Source organism: Equus asinus, chromosome 2 (genome assembly GCF_041296235.1).
Source record: "Equus asinus isolate D_3611 breed Donkey chromosome 2, EquAss-T2T_v2, whole genome shotgun sequence".
NCBI classification, from domain to species: domain Eukaryota; kingdom Metazoa; phylum Chordata; class Mammalia; order Perissodactyla; family Equidae; genus Equus; species Equus asinus.
Window position 1 is genome coordinate 142,847,020 of NC_091791.1, and position 16,074 is coordinate 142,863,093.

Genomic DNA, 16,074 nt, shown 5'->3' on the forward strand with positions numbered 1-16,074 from the left:
GAAAAGAGCTGAGAATTTTTCAGTAATGATAAAAGACATACAATTTTAAATTCAGGAATAATAAGTCTCAAGCAGAATGAATGAAAAGAAATAGCATTTCCAATATTTCACTTCAATTTGTTGGATGTGGAATACATGCTTGTCTCTTCTTCCTCTTGTATTTTGTTATAATAATTGGAAAGAGAAAAAATTCCTAAGACTGGTTACTCATCCATTCAATCTAAAGTGAAGCACTGAGTACGCTCATAGGTTGAAGGGAACAAAGTCTCAGATGAAGCCTTAGGGAATAGGATTAAGAACATGGATAAGGGATGTGGCCTCTGATATTGAAGGTAAGAGGGTGAAGCTGGTTGATCATGTAGGAGACAAGGGGAGGAAATTTCTTGTTCAAGTAGCAGGATAAAACTGAGAGAGCTGGGAAGGAACTACGTAAAGAGTTTGGGAAGATAGAAAGACTGAGGCTTTTCTATAATTGTTGAGGGGGACAACAAGGAGGAGATTAAACAAGGGTAAAATAATTTTCAGTCTCTTGGTTGACAATGAAGTGAGGAGCAAATATTTATTACTAAAATTTCTGGTGTGTGCCTTTGTTATTAACATTATTCTGGAATTACTAGTCAAATGATTAGACAAGAAAAATAAATATAAGGATCAGATAAAAAGAAAAAATTAGGGGGTGGCGCAGTGGCGCAGTGGTTAAGTTCACACGTTCTGCTTCTCAGCAGCCCAGGGTTCGCCGGTTCGAATCCCGGGTATGGACATGGCACTGCTTGGCAACCCAATGTATGGATGAGCCTTCTGGGGAAAAGCACAAATCAAAGACAAGGTAGACAAGACATGAGCAAATGCTGACGTTACAGGGTACGGTAGAGAGGAAAACAAGGGTCTACGTGAGTGAGTTCAGAAGGCGGCGCAGACCCACACCTCGCTTCCCCAGAGAGGGCTGCCAGGCCGACTGTGCAGCTCTGCGCCTGCGCCAAACCGCAGCGCTTGGGCACGCACGGCCGCGGGGAGGCGCTGTCACCTTCGCATTGCTTTCCAGGGGCCCGCAGGAGCGAAGGACGCTCGCCTCTTCCGGGTCGGGAACTTGGAAGATAATCACTTCCTGTGGCGGGGCAACGTCACTTCCTCTCAAGGTCGGCGTCTAGTCGGTGGGTACCCACGCGGGTTCAACATGCGTATCGAGAAGTGTTATTTCTGTTCGGGCCCCATCTACCCCGGCCACGGCATGATGTTCGTCCGCAACGATTGCAAGGTGAGGCGGCCAAGGCCAGCGCGCGCCCCGCTGCGCTCCCGCGGGCTGAGGCGGCCCCCCGCCCGGCGCGGGCTTCCTCTGCCCCTGCGGTCTTTGGCCCGGGGTTTCCGCGCTGCCCCCGCGGGAGGGTGGTTTTGCCAGGAGCTCCGCCTCGACCTTCCCCTTAGGGAGTTTCTCCTTGCGGGCGTCTCGCCCGGAGTTGTTCTCCAGGCCATCCTTGGGCAATGCTGGCTGGCTGCGATGAGGTTCAGGAGCGATCCCAGCCTGCGCCGACGGGGAATCTGGGGTCCCTTTGGGCTGTTTGGCCACTCTTGTAGTTGGGCCAAGTTCTTCGGTTCAGTAAACCTTGTTGAACGCATGCCCAGTCAACGTCATTTTTAAGGTCCGTGTTCACAGAGATGAATGCGACTTAGACTGTCCGTGGTGTGTAGAGGTTGATAGAAATGTTGCATATGGCTTAATAGAGTTATGTATTATGACGTTATTGGAGGTGAGTTGGAGAGGGTCGTATGTGAAAAGGCTCAGAAAGGAGACGACGTTTATCCTGGAGCTTGAATTTTGCGTAAGAAAGTAAGGAGAAGGCATTCTCGGTGGAAGGAAAGTGAACAATTTGAGCAGACAGTGAAGCAATTACATGTCTGTTTTAAGAAGTGACTGGATTGTAGATGGTGATGGAGGTTTGAGGTAGAGCTATAAATACAAATGTAGGTCTATATACAAACAGGTACGTCTATAAACATAAGATAGAAACATACAGATAGAAGGCCTGGTTGTGAAAGACTTTGTGAATGATACATGAATTTGCCTTCTCATATCAGAATGAATCTCATTCCTCTGTTTCTTTAACACATTGTTTCTCAAAATTTGACCTCTCTTATGTTTGCTTCTGAGTCACTGGGCGCTTGTAAAAAATAGATTCTTGGTTTCCACCGGATTTATTGAATTGGAATCTTTAAGAAGAGGGGAAGAGGATCTAGGAATCTATATTTAAGGAGATGATTTTGACATGCTAAAGAATTGCAGTTCCTACTTCATGGCCTTATATCTCTATTATAGGCAGAACATAATAATCTCATTAAGTTAGTAGCAGGGGTTTTTGCTGAAAGTGAGAGACCAAAGCTATGTTTGGGAACTTGAAAGAACATGTAGAAGATTTTGAATTCCTGCTCTCAGGAACGTGATAAAAAATTTATAGAAATGAATCAAATGATGGCTGCGTTGGGGTCTAATTCACACTGGGCACTATGGCTTTGTAGATGATCTGGTCAGTATGATTTTATGATTTTTGTCCGTCACTGTTTGTCAGCTGGGTATTGGAATTAGAGCAGGTTGTTGGAGCTATCTAGGGTTGGGTGTTGATCTGGCAGACACAGTGGAAGTTCAAGGTGAGGGAGTCTATATTGCTAGCAAGGACAGTGTTGCGTCACCTGGGAGCTAGCTTGCTCTGGGGGAGACCAGTGGATCCAGAACAGAGTTGATTGGGAAAATAAGAAATAGAGGCCTTGAAGCACTAATGAAGAACAAGCATCTCGGCTTCTCTGTGTTGATGATTCCCAAATCTGTATCTCTTTAGTTCCAAGTCTGAATTTTCCAGTTGGCAGGGAAATCCTTTTCATACCGAACAGTGAACTTACTGAAAGAGAGTTCCTTGTTACCTCAACTCTTTCTACTCTCTGAATTAATACCACTGTCACCTGCCTAGACAGCTTTGCTTGAAACATGAGAGTCATCTTTGAGTCTTTTCACCTTTTGATCTAGTTACCAATCCTATCCATTCTGCCTTTGCAAAGGATAGTGGTATCTTTGTTTTCTTTCTGCTCTCCTATGCTAGTTCCAAATTAGGCACTTGTCACTTTCATAGCCTCCTAACGAGGCTTTCAGCCTCTGTGCTCTTAGCGTTTGAGACCATCATTCGTAGAGCCCTCCCCTCTTATGCTCCTTAGGTTGCTTCTTGAGGGTAGAATTAGTTTTTTGTTTGTTTGTTTGTTTTTTTATTTATTTTTTAAAGATTTTATTTTTTCCTTTTTCTGCCCAAAGCCCCCCGGTACATAGTTGTGTATTCTTTGTTGTGGGTTCTTCTAGTTGTGGCATGTGGGACGCTGCCTCAGCGTGGTCTGATGAGCAGTGCCATGTCCGCGCCCAGGATTTGAACTGACGAAACACTGGGCCGCCTGCAGCGGAGCGCGCGAACTTAACCACTCGGCCACGGGGCCAGCCCCTAGAATTAGTTTTAATGCTCTAAGATCCTCCACCAGCAAGAAGATTACAACTCGCTGAAACCTCAGGTGATAGATAGCATTTTTTAGCAATAAAGTATTTTTTAATTAAGGTATGTACATTGTTTTTTAGACACAATAGACTTTAGCACACTTAATAGACTGCAATATAGTATAAACGTAACTTTTATATGCACTGGGAAACCAAAAAAATTCTTGTGACTCAGTTTGTTGTGATGGTTGCTTTATTGTGGTGGTCTGGAACCGAGCCTGCAATGTCCCTGAGATATACCTGCGTATAGCTTTGTCCTATTGTTTGTATCCGGGTCTGATCTCCATCTCTCTTGTTTGCAAAGTGAGACTTTATCACATTACTAGCGAAGCATCTCCAGGTAGAGCATCATGTTTTAATCATTCTTGTCTCCCTCGCATCTAGTGCGACATCAGGCTCGTAGTAGTTGCTCCTTTTGCCTGATTGGATCCCCTTCCCATCTCCAGTGACTCCAGTCTCTTCAGATACTTCCTTGGGCTTTTCAGATGACATCTGTTAGCTATGGAGTTCGCGTAGACTTCCCCTGTAACTTCCCAGTGGCTCTCTTTAGAATTGAGGAGACCCAGGACAAGTTCAAACCTCTCATTAGATAGATGGCAGAAATGGAGGTTTGTCTAGGAGCTATCTAGTAGGTGTAAGACGGAGGAGGCTTTTACTTAAAAGGGTAATAGTACTTGGGACTGAAAATCCTCAAAGAAATTTTACCAGTGATGGCTTCATAGTGAGTTACTCCAGGAGACTACAGTAGTTCTTATATTTTCTAGTTGTTTTGAAATTAACTCAAGAATGTAGACATGCTCTTACTTAACTCTCTCAGGAGACGGCTCTCTAGGAGGTGAGCGCCTAGTTCAAGTTAAACTAGTATCGACCATTTCTAAGAAAACTATGTCCTGGTGTGTATAGTGACCTGCCTGACGTTCCCCGTAGAATAGAGTGTACATAAAATGAAAAATATTTTGGCTTGTGGTATATTCATAGACTTACTTGGTTTGAAATGTTTGTACCTCATTTTGACCTATTTTTTTAATGGGTCACATCACCTAGGTATGATAATTCAACTTAATATTCTATGCCAAGATCCATAAACTGAAAGAATTGCTTTTTCTCTTCAGATTTCCTCTAGTAGTACACACAGTACACGTCGTAATGTGTTCTAAGACCTGAACAAAGTAATAAAATAATGTATTTTAGACTTACATAATGAGTCCCAATAAGCTGTTTCAAGAGCACATTGAAGCATCGTTAAATTAAGCACAAAGGATCACATCTTTTGGGATGAAGATGAAGAATTAAAGTAGTGAAGAATCTTCCAAGTAGATCTATGAATAAATACTTTGGAAAACAAATCTATAGACAATTTTAGTTGCTTTTTTGAAATTATTTTGTGTAAGAATCAAACGAACCAAAGGAGATTTCACAGTGGGTTCTATATACTCCATTGAGGTCTGTAGAAAATGAATTTTGAGAATTATTCTGAATTGGGAAGAGATTTAAATAGATGACTTTCCTTAAAATCATCCCCTTCATTCAGTATCATTGGAAAATTTTACTGTTATTCTATAAAAATGGTAGTTTTTAACTATACTTTCCGGGCCTTCAGCCTTTAGTTGATGATGTTTGAATCGTTCACTTTCCATTTAATCTGATCTGTCTCACCCATTTCTAAATGGCGTTGTGAGTAAGTAAAGCACATGTGAATGAGAACCGTTGTCATTTCTCAGACTTTACAGTATATTTTGTCTGGTAGGGGTAGCGTAATAGAAAAATTTCAATACTGACTTTTCACTGTTTAACTTACTTTTCTTGTAGGTGTTCAGATTCTGTAAATCCAAGTGTCATAAAAACTTTAAAAAGAAGCGCAACCCTCGCAAGGTCAGGTGGACCAAAGCATTCCGGAAAGCGGCTGGTAAAGAGCTTACCGTGGTGCGTACAGTTAGCTGTCAGTATCGTTTTACAGTTCTCAAAATTTTAATTTTTTTCAGGGGAGCGGTCTGTGATTTAATTAACTATAACAAGGGATATGTGATTAATTATTAATTAATGAGTGACTTATTTGTTTTTGGCTGTGTTGATAGTCTCATTCTCACATGATCCTGAAAACCATAAATCTGTAGAATTCTGAAAAGGAAAAAAATTCCTAATCCAGTCTGTAGAAGTGATTTTTTATCCTCAAGAAACTTTTTAGCTCTTGCAAGCAAACAAGGAGGGAAATCATTTAAATGGATTGAGGTGAAGTTAGAAATTGCTACTTAGGGATTTCGAAAGGAAGTTGAGAGATAATTAATTAAAGGATTCTTGAACATCAGTGATGGCTCAGTTGGGATTTGTAATAGACTCATTTATCAGTTTCTAGATTTCTTTAGCAGGACTTTGTGTCTGAGAGCACAGAACTTAGTTATGTGGGTGTAAGGAGTAATAGTGGGAAGTCAGGCTGAGGGAATTTCATGACATGAGCCCCCCTCATCATGTTGCTGTTACTGAATCGGCATAAGGAGCTGGTGAAGCTTGTCCACATTCAACCCCTGTAAAGGGAGGAGATGAAAATTTCTCCACAGGCTACCTTTGAGGGAGGAAGATCCTTAAACTCTCCCTTCCCTCCATGACTGCCTCTTCCTCCAAACCCATGATGTCTTTCCCATCTCTCTACTCCTTAAAGGCAGTATTTAAGCAGTTGCCATGAAGCCCTTTCCTGGCTTCGTTAACATCAGAGGTTTTCAATGAACGTAAGGAATGTTAAGAGTATTTTTTAACGAGGTGCAATGACAAATCGCAATTATTGTCACAAAAATAAGTTTCAGTATGGACAAGAAGAAACATAGCCTCTCAGATGCAGGTGGCAAGTGGATGAGTGAAGAAAGGATGCCAGTCGCAGTCATTTTCTGGTGACCTTGTCATGGCTGAGGTTATTGTGATCTGAACAGAGGCATGTGTACATAAATGAAATATGGAGTTAGTGCTGTTCCATATGCCTAAGTCTGATAGATTTGAAAACCCAGAAATACTGGTAGTTTTTCCAAGAAACCTGTAGCTTTTTCCAAAATTGTTTTGCATGTTTTGAGATAAATAGGATCATTAACTGTCAAAATACCAACTACATTTGGAGGGGACCTGAAGAATTTCAGGGTGAAGCTTATGTCATGCTGAGTAGCACCATTTATTTGAAGATGTGTAGTTTCACACCTTTGTGCTGTAACAGACATGTATATAGCTATTGAAATATATAATGATGCAGGAGATTTAGGTTGAACCATATGAAATTCTTAATGCTTGACTCTTTTTGGTGTATGAAAAATGGCAGTTTCATATGGTTCAGCCTAATACAAAGTTTTCTGCTGTCAGTCTCATCTAGGGATGGGAAATTAGGGAAACTTTTCAGTTTGTTTATAATCCCCATGATTGTTATACGCCCCTCTGAGGGGTGGGGGTGATACTGTCCCCTCCCTTCAAGAATCACTCCTTTTTGAGAGATGTTTTCAGTAAGGCTGTCCTGTAAATTGTGGTGCGTAAAGGAGGAGAGTTTGAAAACTTGCATTCGCTGGGGTCACCCTAAGGGGAATCTTATGTGTCCATGGTTTGAAACACTTGGAACTTTTGTGAACTAGGAGAATAAGTTTCAAGAAATGCTTCCTTTCAACCTCTCTTAAAACCGTATTTTTCCCCCTCTTACAGGATAATTCATTTGAATTTGAAAAACGTAGAAATGAACCCGTCAAATACCAGCGAGAGCTATGGAATAAAACTAGTAAGTCACAAAGGAATACCAGGAATTTTCAGGAGAGACTGGTTTGGGATATTACTGTAACTTTAATGTCAGTTTGTTGTTTAAGTATTAAATTTCGTTTCCTTGTCGTTCGTTAGGTTTCATTTTATCCTCATTTTAGTGGTTCTCATGTATTTGTCTTTAATTGTAAGCTACCCAAAATCCTTTTCAGAATTGGCTGATGTATCCATTATAAAAATAATGTAATTATTAAATTTGACATTATTTGAAGTAGCTACACAAAGATACAAAAACATCCAAAAATCTGAAAAAAATAGAGATGGAGGATACTTTTTTGGGGTGAAGTGGCAATTAAAATATACACAAAACATAACACACTTTACAAGTTAGATAATTTGGTTTAGGGATATAAACGTTGTATTGTGTATACCTTATAAAATTTCATGCTTCTGTAAAATTAAAAAGTGCAGAACTTAAGGTGATAATGAGAAATTCTCAGAACTTCTAAGTGCTTCACTGGGTAAAAATGAAGCTATAGGCTACTGAAATTAAAGGCAATAATATCAAGGTTTTGTGTTTTTTTTTTTCCCCTAAAGTAGGCAGAGACTTTAATGAAAGAAAATCCCATATGTAGTAAAACTTTGTTCCTTGAGCTAACTTGTAGATTCCACTATGTCTGTGTGTGTGTGAGGCCCTTGGCCCTGCCTTTTCCTCCCCCATGGCTGCCTTATCCAGCCTTTAGCCGTTTCTAGTCTTGGGTGGGGAGGCGGTGTAGTGTGTTAACCAGAAGTCCCTAAGGCTGAGAATTCTACAAATTTTGTCAGTCTCTAATGGATCATTGGCAGGGCTTCCCTTTCAGAACTTTTCGACCAGTCAGTCGCAAGACTTCAGGGAGGAATTGGAAAGTTAGGGGCCTTTGTAGTAGTATTTGACACCCTCTAAAGCTTTATCTTCTTGGGCCATGTGCAGAAATCAGAGTCTAGATTTGTAAATACCTATTACACATAGCCCTGAGTATTCTGCCCCTTAGTGGGTTTTTTCTTTCTTTTAAAATAAGATCTTTCCCTTTTGTAATTATAGAGGAAGAATTAATTTTTGAAAAGCAATTGATTGTATTGGTTCTGTTTGGTCAGGAAATAACACTGATTCAAACTCAAGGATTTCTGAAAAGATTAATAACTTCATAGGATTCTTTTTATTGAGATATAATTGACATATAATATTGGTTTCAGGTGTACAACATAATGACTTGATATCTGTGCATATTGTGAAATGATCATCACAATAAATCTAGTTAACATCCATCACCGCACATAGTTACACATTTTTCATAGAATTCTTAAATTGATTCCAAAAGGCAGTCTTGTCAGGGACATTACTGGAAGTTCCTCAAGCATTTCTGGACTCCATTGAGTTTTATTTCATTTTGGCCTTTGTTTTCTTTTTTGTCACTGCTTGAAGATAGCAGCCCCAAATCATTTTTACGTATTTTATAACTCCTTTTATTTGGTGGGTATTCAGCTTGATGTTGAAACAGGTGCTTATCTTATTTTAATTGTGTGTGGACATTCAGTTACTATGACTCTCCATGCTGGTTTGTTACTTACATTACTCATGGGAAATACTGTTGGGTTCTGTAAGACTTCATATACTTTAACAATAAGCAGTGACTCTAGCATACAAAGATGAACAGAGCGCACACAGTCCCTTCCCACTCGGTGCATTTTACTGAATACTCCTATTTTATTGTTTCTGTTAGATGGTAATTGGTTCAGATATTATCACAAAGTCTCATTCCCTTGCCCCACCTCATTTATACATCTGTAAATGCTGTAAGATGCAGTGCTCTATTGAAGTTTTTTTTCCCTGCACAGATTCTGTAATCCTTTCATATTAAAATCCTAAAAATAGACTTTTCAAAGAAGATTTGCAGAATAGACAGTATGAGTCTTTTGGAACTTAAAACTATTTCCTACTGGTTAATAAGATTAATAAAAGTTGTTAGTAGTGTTCCAGAAAAATATATTACTCTTCTAAAAGATTTGTTGATTCTCTACACCCTCTATTTCAGTATTGTCTTATCTTTAATCTGCTGCCAATAGTTTTGTATCCATTGCTTACATTATCTAATTGCATGAAGATGTGGACTGAGCAACATTTAAGATGCTGATGTCCACTTCAGAAGCAAGAATACTAGCAAGAATAGTTTGTATTTTATCCCTCATTTCTTTCTGTATTGCAGATCAATTTTTAATGTCTGTCAGATGGCTGCTTACATTTAAAATTTTTTGGTCTGGAATATTTGGAAATGCAGTGTCTTCTTTGGAAAGGGGTTATCTGCCACTTGTGTGTTTATTTCCCTTCTGAGTAACTTTCAGGTTGCAATTACTTCTGAGTACTAGAACTTGGCCTTACCATTTTTCCTGAAAGACGAAGGAAAAAAACCTTACATATGCAACATAGTATTAATTCTAAGCCACAGCATGTGCAGATTTAGAGTTGACATTATCTTAGAGTTATTCATACAAACATCATCTTAATACCACTGGCCCCATGGGACCTTCTGGGTGATCTTGTTAAAATGCAGATTCTGATACAGTATGTTTGGGTGGGGCCTAAGACTCTGCATTTCTAACAAACTCCCAGGTGATGCCAATGTTGCTGGTCCTCAGAGTACTCTTAAAGAAAAAGTTTTTATTTTGACATAATTTCAGAGTGAACGGAAAAGTTGCAGGAATAGAATTCTCTGATATCCGTCATCCAGATTCCCCCAGGGTTAACATTTTAAATTCACCTTTTCTTCTCCTCTCTACCTTTCCTTCCTTCCTTCTGTAATTTTTTCATGAACTGTGTGTTGCACACATAATGCTCCTCTATCCCTAAGTAGTTTAATACGTTTCCTAAAAATAGAACATTCTCTCCTATAACCACAGTGCAATTATTAAAACAAGAAATTGACATTGATAAAATATTTAATCTCAGACCTATTTAGGTTTGTCTAATTGTCCCAATAATATTCTTTATTGCAAAAGTTATAGGAATAGTACATGTCATGTCTCTTTAGTCTCTTTCAGTTTGGAACAGTTCCTGAGTTTATTTTTATATTTCATGACATTGACACTTTTGAAGAATATGGGCTGGGTGTTTGGTACAAAATCCCCTAATGGGTTTTGTGTGATGCTTCCTCAAGATTAGATTTGGGTAATGTACGTTTGTTAGGAACACCATAGACGTGATGCCAAGTTCTGGTCATTGTGTACTGTCAGGAGGCATCTGCTCTCCATTAGTCCATTACTGGCAGTGTTAACTTTGAGCATTAGTTAAGGTGGCGTCTGCCAGTTTTCTCCACTGTAAAGTTAGTATTTTACTCTTTGTAATTAATAAGTATATGGTGGGGAGATACTTTAAGACTATGTGAATGTCCTGCTGTTCCTCAGATCACAGACTACACTTTAAGAAGCCCGATTGGCAGTTGTACTGTCCAGTATGCCAGCCACTGGCCACAGGGGCTACTGAGCACTTGAAATGTGGCTAGTCTGAATTGAGATGTGCCGTAAATGTAAAATACCTGCTGGATTTTGAAGGCTTAGTATGAAAACAAGCATAAAATATCTCAGTAATAATTTTTTACATCGATTAAATGTTGAAATGACAATATTTTGGATATGTTGTGTTAAACAAAATATGTCGTTAAATTTAATTTCAACCTGTTCCTTTTAACTTTTTAAAGAAATGTGGCTATTAGAACATTTAAAATTACCTGTGTGCTTTATCTTATATTGAACAGTGCTGGTGTAGATTCTAGAGCATAGTTGGGCTCCGCTCTGTTATAGCCAAGGCTCCTGTACACATTTTCCAGAATACTTGGATTTTAGTGGTTGAGAACATGGCAGATTGACTGGTTCAGTTTTGACTGATTGACAGATTGGCTCATTCCAGCAGTATTCATCATGTGCAGATCGTATCCCGGGCACTTGAAGAAAAAGTGGTCTTTATGACCAGAAAGGTGCTGTCTTTATTTATGGAGATGACACGCTAAGAATGGGATTAGTTGCCATTAATCCCTGTTCTCTGTGGAATGCAATTTGAAAAGTGCTGAACTGGTTTAAAGTAGAAGGAAGATTTATTAGCAATAAAAGCTTTTGCAAAATAAAAATGTAGAGAAGTGATAGTTTTGAAAGATAGAGAGTGAAAGTGATGTAAACCGAGAGTGCACACCTTCTTCAGCTATTTTAGTAGGGATCGTTTTTGCAATGAGTTTTTTCATTTAATCCGTTTCTAAGTCACAATAAAGAAAAGATTATAGCTCTTGTTGATTATAATCATCCTGCTTGAATGAGCATAAATTTGCTAACTTTCATGAATTTTTTTTGTAGTTGATGCAATGAAGAGAGTTGAAGAGATCAAACAGAAACGCCAAGCTAAATTTATAATGAACAGGTATGAATATGTATATAGAGTAACTCTTGGGAAAATAATTACTGGTAGAAATCTAGAGACTTTTTTTTTCACTTTTAATTTTCACACTTCAGACTTAACAAAAATTTGCAAGAGTAGTATAAAGAACTCTTGTATATTCTGTTAGCATTTTACTACATTTGTTTTATCCTTATCTCTGTATGGTAGGTTGAAGACATGATGCTCTTTTCCTCTTAAGTGTACTTTAGTGTATAGATCTTAAAAATATAAACAAGCTTATATAACCACAGTATAGTTACCAAAATCAGGAAGTTAACATTGATACAATACCATTGTATAATCTACAGACCTTATTTAGGTTTCACCAATTGTTCCAATAATGTTCTTTATAGCAACAGAAACTCCTGGATCATACATTGGATTTAGTGATCATAGCTCCTCAAGTCCCTTTGATCTGGACAGTTTCTTATCTTTCTTTGTCTTAAATGACATTGACATTTTTGAAGAGTATAGGTCAGTTATCTTATAGAACTTTCCTCAATTTGAGTTTGTCTGATGTTTTCCTCATGGTTAGATTCAGGCTAGGCACCTTTGGCCAGAATATAGAAATGATGTGTGTCCTTTTTATGCATCATATCAGGAGGCACGTGTTGTCCTTTCCCAGTGATGTTAACTTTGATCACTTGTTGAAGTGGTGTCTGCCAGTTTCTTCCCCCTTTTTAATCAGTACATATCTTGGGGAGAGATACATTGAGACTCTGCAAAGAGCCTGTTAGTCCTCAAGTTGGTACCTACTGGCTTTAGCATCCATTGGAGTCTTGTCTGAATCTTTTATTGTGATCGTTGCCAAATGGCGATTTTTCTAATTCAGTCATTTCTTCTGCATTTATTAGTTGGCTTTCTCATGTAAAAGAGCTTTTCCCTTTTCCCCAATTTCAAAATTTATGCCTGTATTCATTCATATCATATCTGTGTGTATTCATTGATTCTTATGGTATTTAGTGGGTTATAATTCTTTGTCATTATTACTTATTTTGATGTTGTAATTACCCCAGGTTGGCCACAGGGAGTTCCTTTAGGCGGGCTTCCGTGTCATTTTTGCAGTTCCTCATCATTTTTTGAGTGCTTTCTTGCTTTATGGCTATCAAGATGTTCTGGCCTCACCTTGCACTTTCCCTGCCCTAGTCTGGATTCTGTTATTTCTTTAGAGCAGGGGCATTAGTTTTTGATCTCATCACTGTGGAAGTCTGTCAGAAAAGAACATGTGCTAACAGCTTTCTAGCCTTTAAAAAATGTTGTTACAGAAAAGGGGCCTAAATGTTTGAGAACTCGTCTGTTAGTGTTTTTGTTGAATGTCTTATGTGTTTGAGAACTAGTCTGTTAGCGTTTTTGTTGAATGTCTTATGTGTTTTGTGCACTTGTAATCACTGAATGATTAAGAAAAGGTAACACACTGTTCTCTCGTTGAGGAGAAAAGATCTAGTCGTTTAACAATTATAGATTGTCTATATATGTGTATAAGATATACGTGTATAATAGATATTGATTTCTGAGATTGATTGAATTCTGAGTTAATTATTTCCTTCATTCTCATTCCTTTCTTCACTCAGCAAGTATATATTGAGCACTCCCCCCAATTTTATTCCCACCTAGGCGCTAGGGCTACAATGCGTGAACAAGTCGGTAGTGTAGGAAACCTATTTAAGCTAATTAGGAACTAGAAAATAATTTTGAGACCCCATTCCTCATCTGTGTGGCTACTTTAATAAAATTTATTTTTATAAGTTGTGAATAAATGTCTTTTAAAGAAGTTTTACTAAGTGAAATTTTGGCCTTGATGTATTTATCCTAGGTTGAAGAAGAATAAAGAACTACAGAAAGTTCAGGACATCAAAGAAGTCAAGCAAAACATCCATCTCATCCGGGCCCCTCTTGCAGGTAGGTACTGCGTTGCACAGGAGTTCTCTGCTTTTAGGAGAGAGATGAAAAATCGTGATTTTTGTGGTCTATATAATTGGATACCAACCAACTTTCTAAGAGTATTTTTTCATATAACTATTATCTCTTAGTCCATTTATGATATGACTTGATTTGTAAAAATATTCAGTGTATTTCCCAGTTCCAGTCACTGTGTCTCATCTGCTGTTTCTTTTCCCCCTTCATAAAATCTATCTTCTATAAGATACCTGTGCAAATTAAAATGACTTGAGTAATAATTTCATAGATGATTTTGCCTCATACGTGTTTTTATTAAAGGACGATGTTTTGTATTAGTGGTTCTCAGTCTTTGGTTGGTATGGGAATTACTTGGGGGAACTTAGTGTAAACAGGGGCCCACGCCCTTTGAGTCTGGGCCTCTGTCCTTTAGTAGCTCTCCAGGTGATTCTGATACTTAATTTTGAGAACTGTCGTTTTGTATTAAAACCTTCCCTTTGTGCTTGCATAACTTACTACTAGTCACTCATTTGGGCAGTTGTTTGTGTGCATAGTTTCTTTTGTGAGGTGCTGGAAAACCAGTCTTTTGCCCAGCTGGCACCAAGTACAATCTGCTATATAATTTACTTACGCAGATTACTTAAAGGGAGAGAAATTTTGGTGAGACGCAGATTATTTAAAGGGTGAGAAATTTTGGTGAGACTTGATTTCTGAATGATTACATGCCTAAAGCTGAGGTCAAATTCTGTCACCACATGTTGAGTGGATTTGTGTAAGAGTCCTACCTAGGTTATTTTTGTACCAAATTTTGTTAAAACAAAATAGACAAAATCCTGAAGTGTTGTTTTATGTGTACATGATATGGACTGACACCCAAAACAAAAGGGATGAACTGGTACCATCTTAATTTCTTAGGTAACCCTCATTGAGGTGGGTCGTACAGTGTGAAGAGAGGGACTCTGGATCCAGAGGGCCGGGATTCCATCCCAGCTCTTTGACTTATTGGACTGACCAGCTGAGAGACCCGGGGCAAGGTCCTCTGTCTCTGTGCCTGTTTTCTCATCTTTAAAATACGGGTCGTTATGAGGGTGAAGTGAGCAGGTGTGTGTAGAATGATTTTAGGTGGCATATCATAAGACCGGTATAAATTTACTATTAAATCCTGGCTACTGTTGTTTTAAGATAGCCAAGATCCTTTATGAAGTGTTGTTATGAGTTCTGCAAGGTCACATTGAATTGATAAAGTTTTTAATTTTTTTTTTAAAGGCAAAGGAAAGCAGCTGGAAGAAAAAATGGTACAGAAATTACAAGAGGATGTGGACATGGAAGATGTTTCATAAAATCTCACTGTCTGTACCCATTTCTTATATAAGTGCATTTGAAAATCTCCTTTGGAAACTTAGAACTTCTAGTTTATTTTTACTCAAATGAAAGGTGATTAAAAATACATCTCTCCTACTTTGCTATCTATGAAATGTCAGATAGTATGGATGTTAGATTGCATCTCACTTTTAAACCTTCACTGATATACTTATGTAAATTATGAAAATTCTGTTTGTAAATACAGAAATGAATTATGGACATAAAATGGTTGTGCCATTTGGATAATGGCACCAGGCAGCATTTATGTAATAACTAATGACAAAAATTCATGGCTGGTGATGTATAAATATATAAACTTTTTTTGTGGTAAAGTGTTCCATTTATTAATGTTATGAAAGGGATGCAACAAAGACCTGACAACCTGTATTATAATTATCCTCTTTACATTTCTTGTTTTGGTTTATTGGCATCTTAGATGATCATAATGGCCTCATATATTGAAGCCTAATTATGTTGGACTGTTTGACCTGGCTTAACTGTTCTGAGAGGCAGTTTGGAGTGACAGCTGAAGTTTTGTTCCTCAAATGGCACTATGCTCTGTAATTTCCACTGTGGAGAATACTCAGTTCTATTTTGAGATTCCTGATAAGAGAAGCTTTATTTTTGCAGCTTAACAATGATACAGAAGCAGAGGAATCCCAATGCCTTTTAAGATCTGTTGTATAGTTTTCTTTTAAAAAGCTCCTAATTATTTTTAGAAAATAGAATTTATTGTTAGAGTGTCTGTCCATTATTTGCACATACAATAAAATCATTTCTAAAGTACCTACAGATTTATTATTTAAAGGTACTACAAAAAGGTATGAAGTATTGATTACTTGGAAGAAAATAACAACCCCCCATACTACTGAAATAGGCGATATATTTAATTAAAGAAAATTACTTACTGAATATTTTATGTTTACGTTTTTACATTATTTATGACTTTAAATATGTTAAGAATACTAAGTAACTCAGTTTTTATATTTTTTTAGGACAATTCAGAATAAATTACAGATTCTTAAGGTTATATAATTATGAGGTAATGGCTAAATCTTTATTTCAGTATTAGATAGAAAAAAGTGGACCAATTACTGGACCAAGTGTTAGAAGA

General features: G+C 38.0%; 1 protein-coding gene across 1 annotated transcript; it reads left to right on the forward strand.

Moving 5' to 3' along the window:
• Positions 1 to 1,011: 1,011 nt before the first annotated feature.
• Positions 1,012 to 15,746, forward strand: RSL24D1 (ribosomal L24 domain containing 1). The gene is made up of 6 exons (XM_014860428.3): positions 1,012 to 1,255; positions 5,333 to 5,446; positions 7,193 to 7,265; positions 11,621 to 11,684; positions 13,516 to 13,601; positions 14,865 to 15,746. Exons 1-6 carry the CDS (start codon positions 1,175 to 1,177, stop codon positions 14,936 to 14,938), a joined length of 492 nt encoding a protein of 163 aa, XP_014715914.1. The 5' UTR covers positions 1,012 to 1,174; the 3' UTR covers positions 14,939 to 15,746.
• Positions 15,747 to 16,074: the final 328 nt, after the last annotated feature.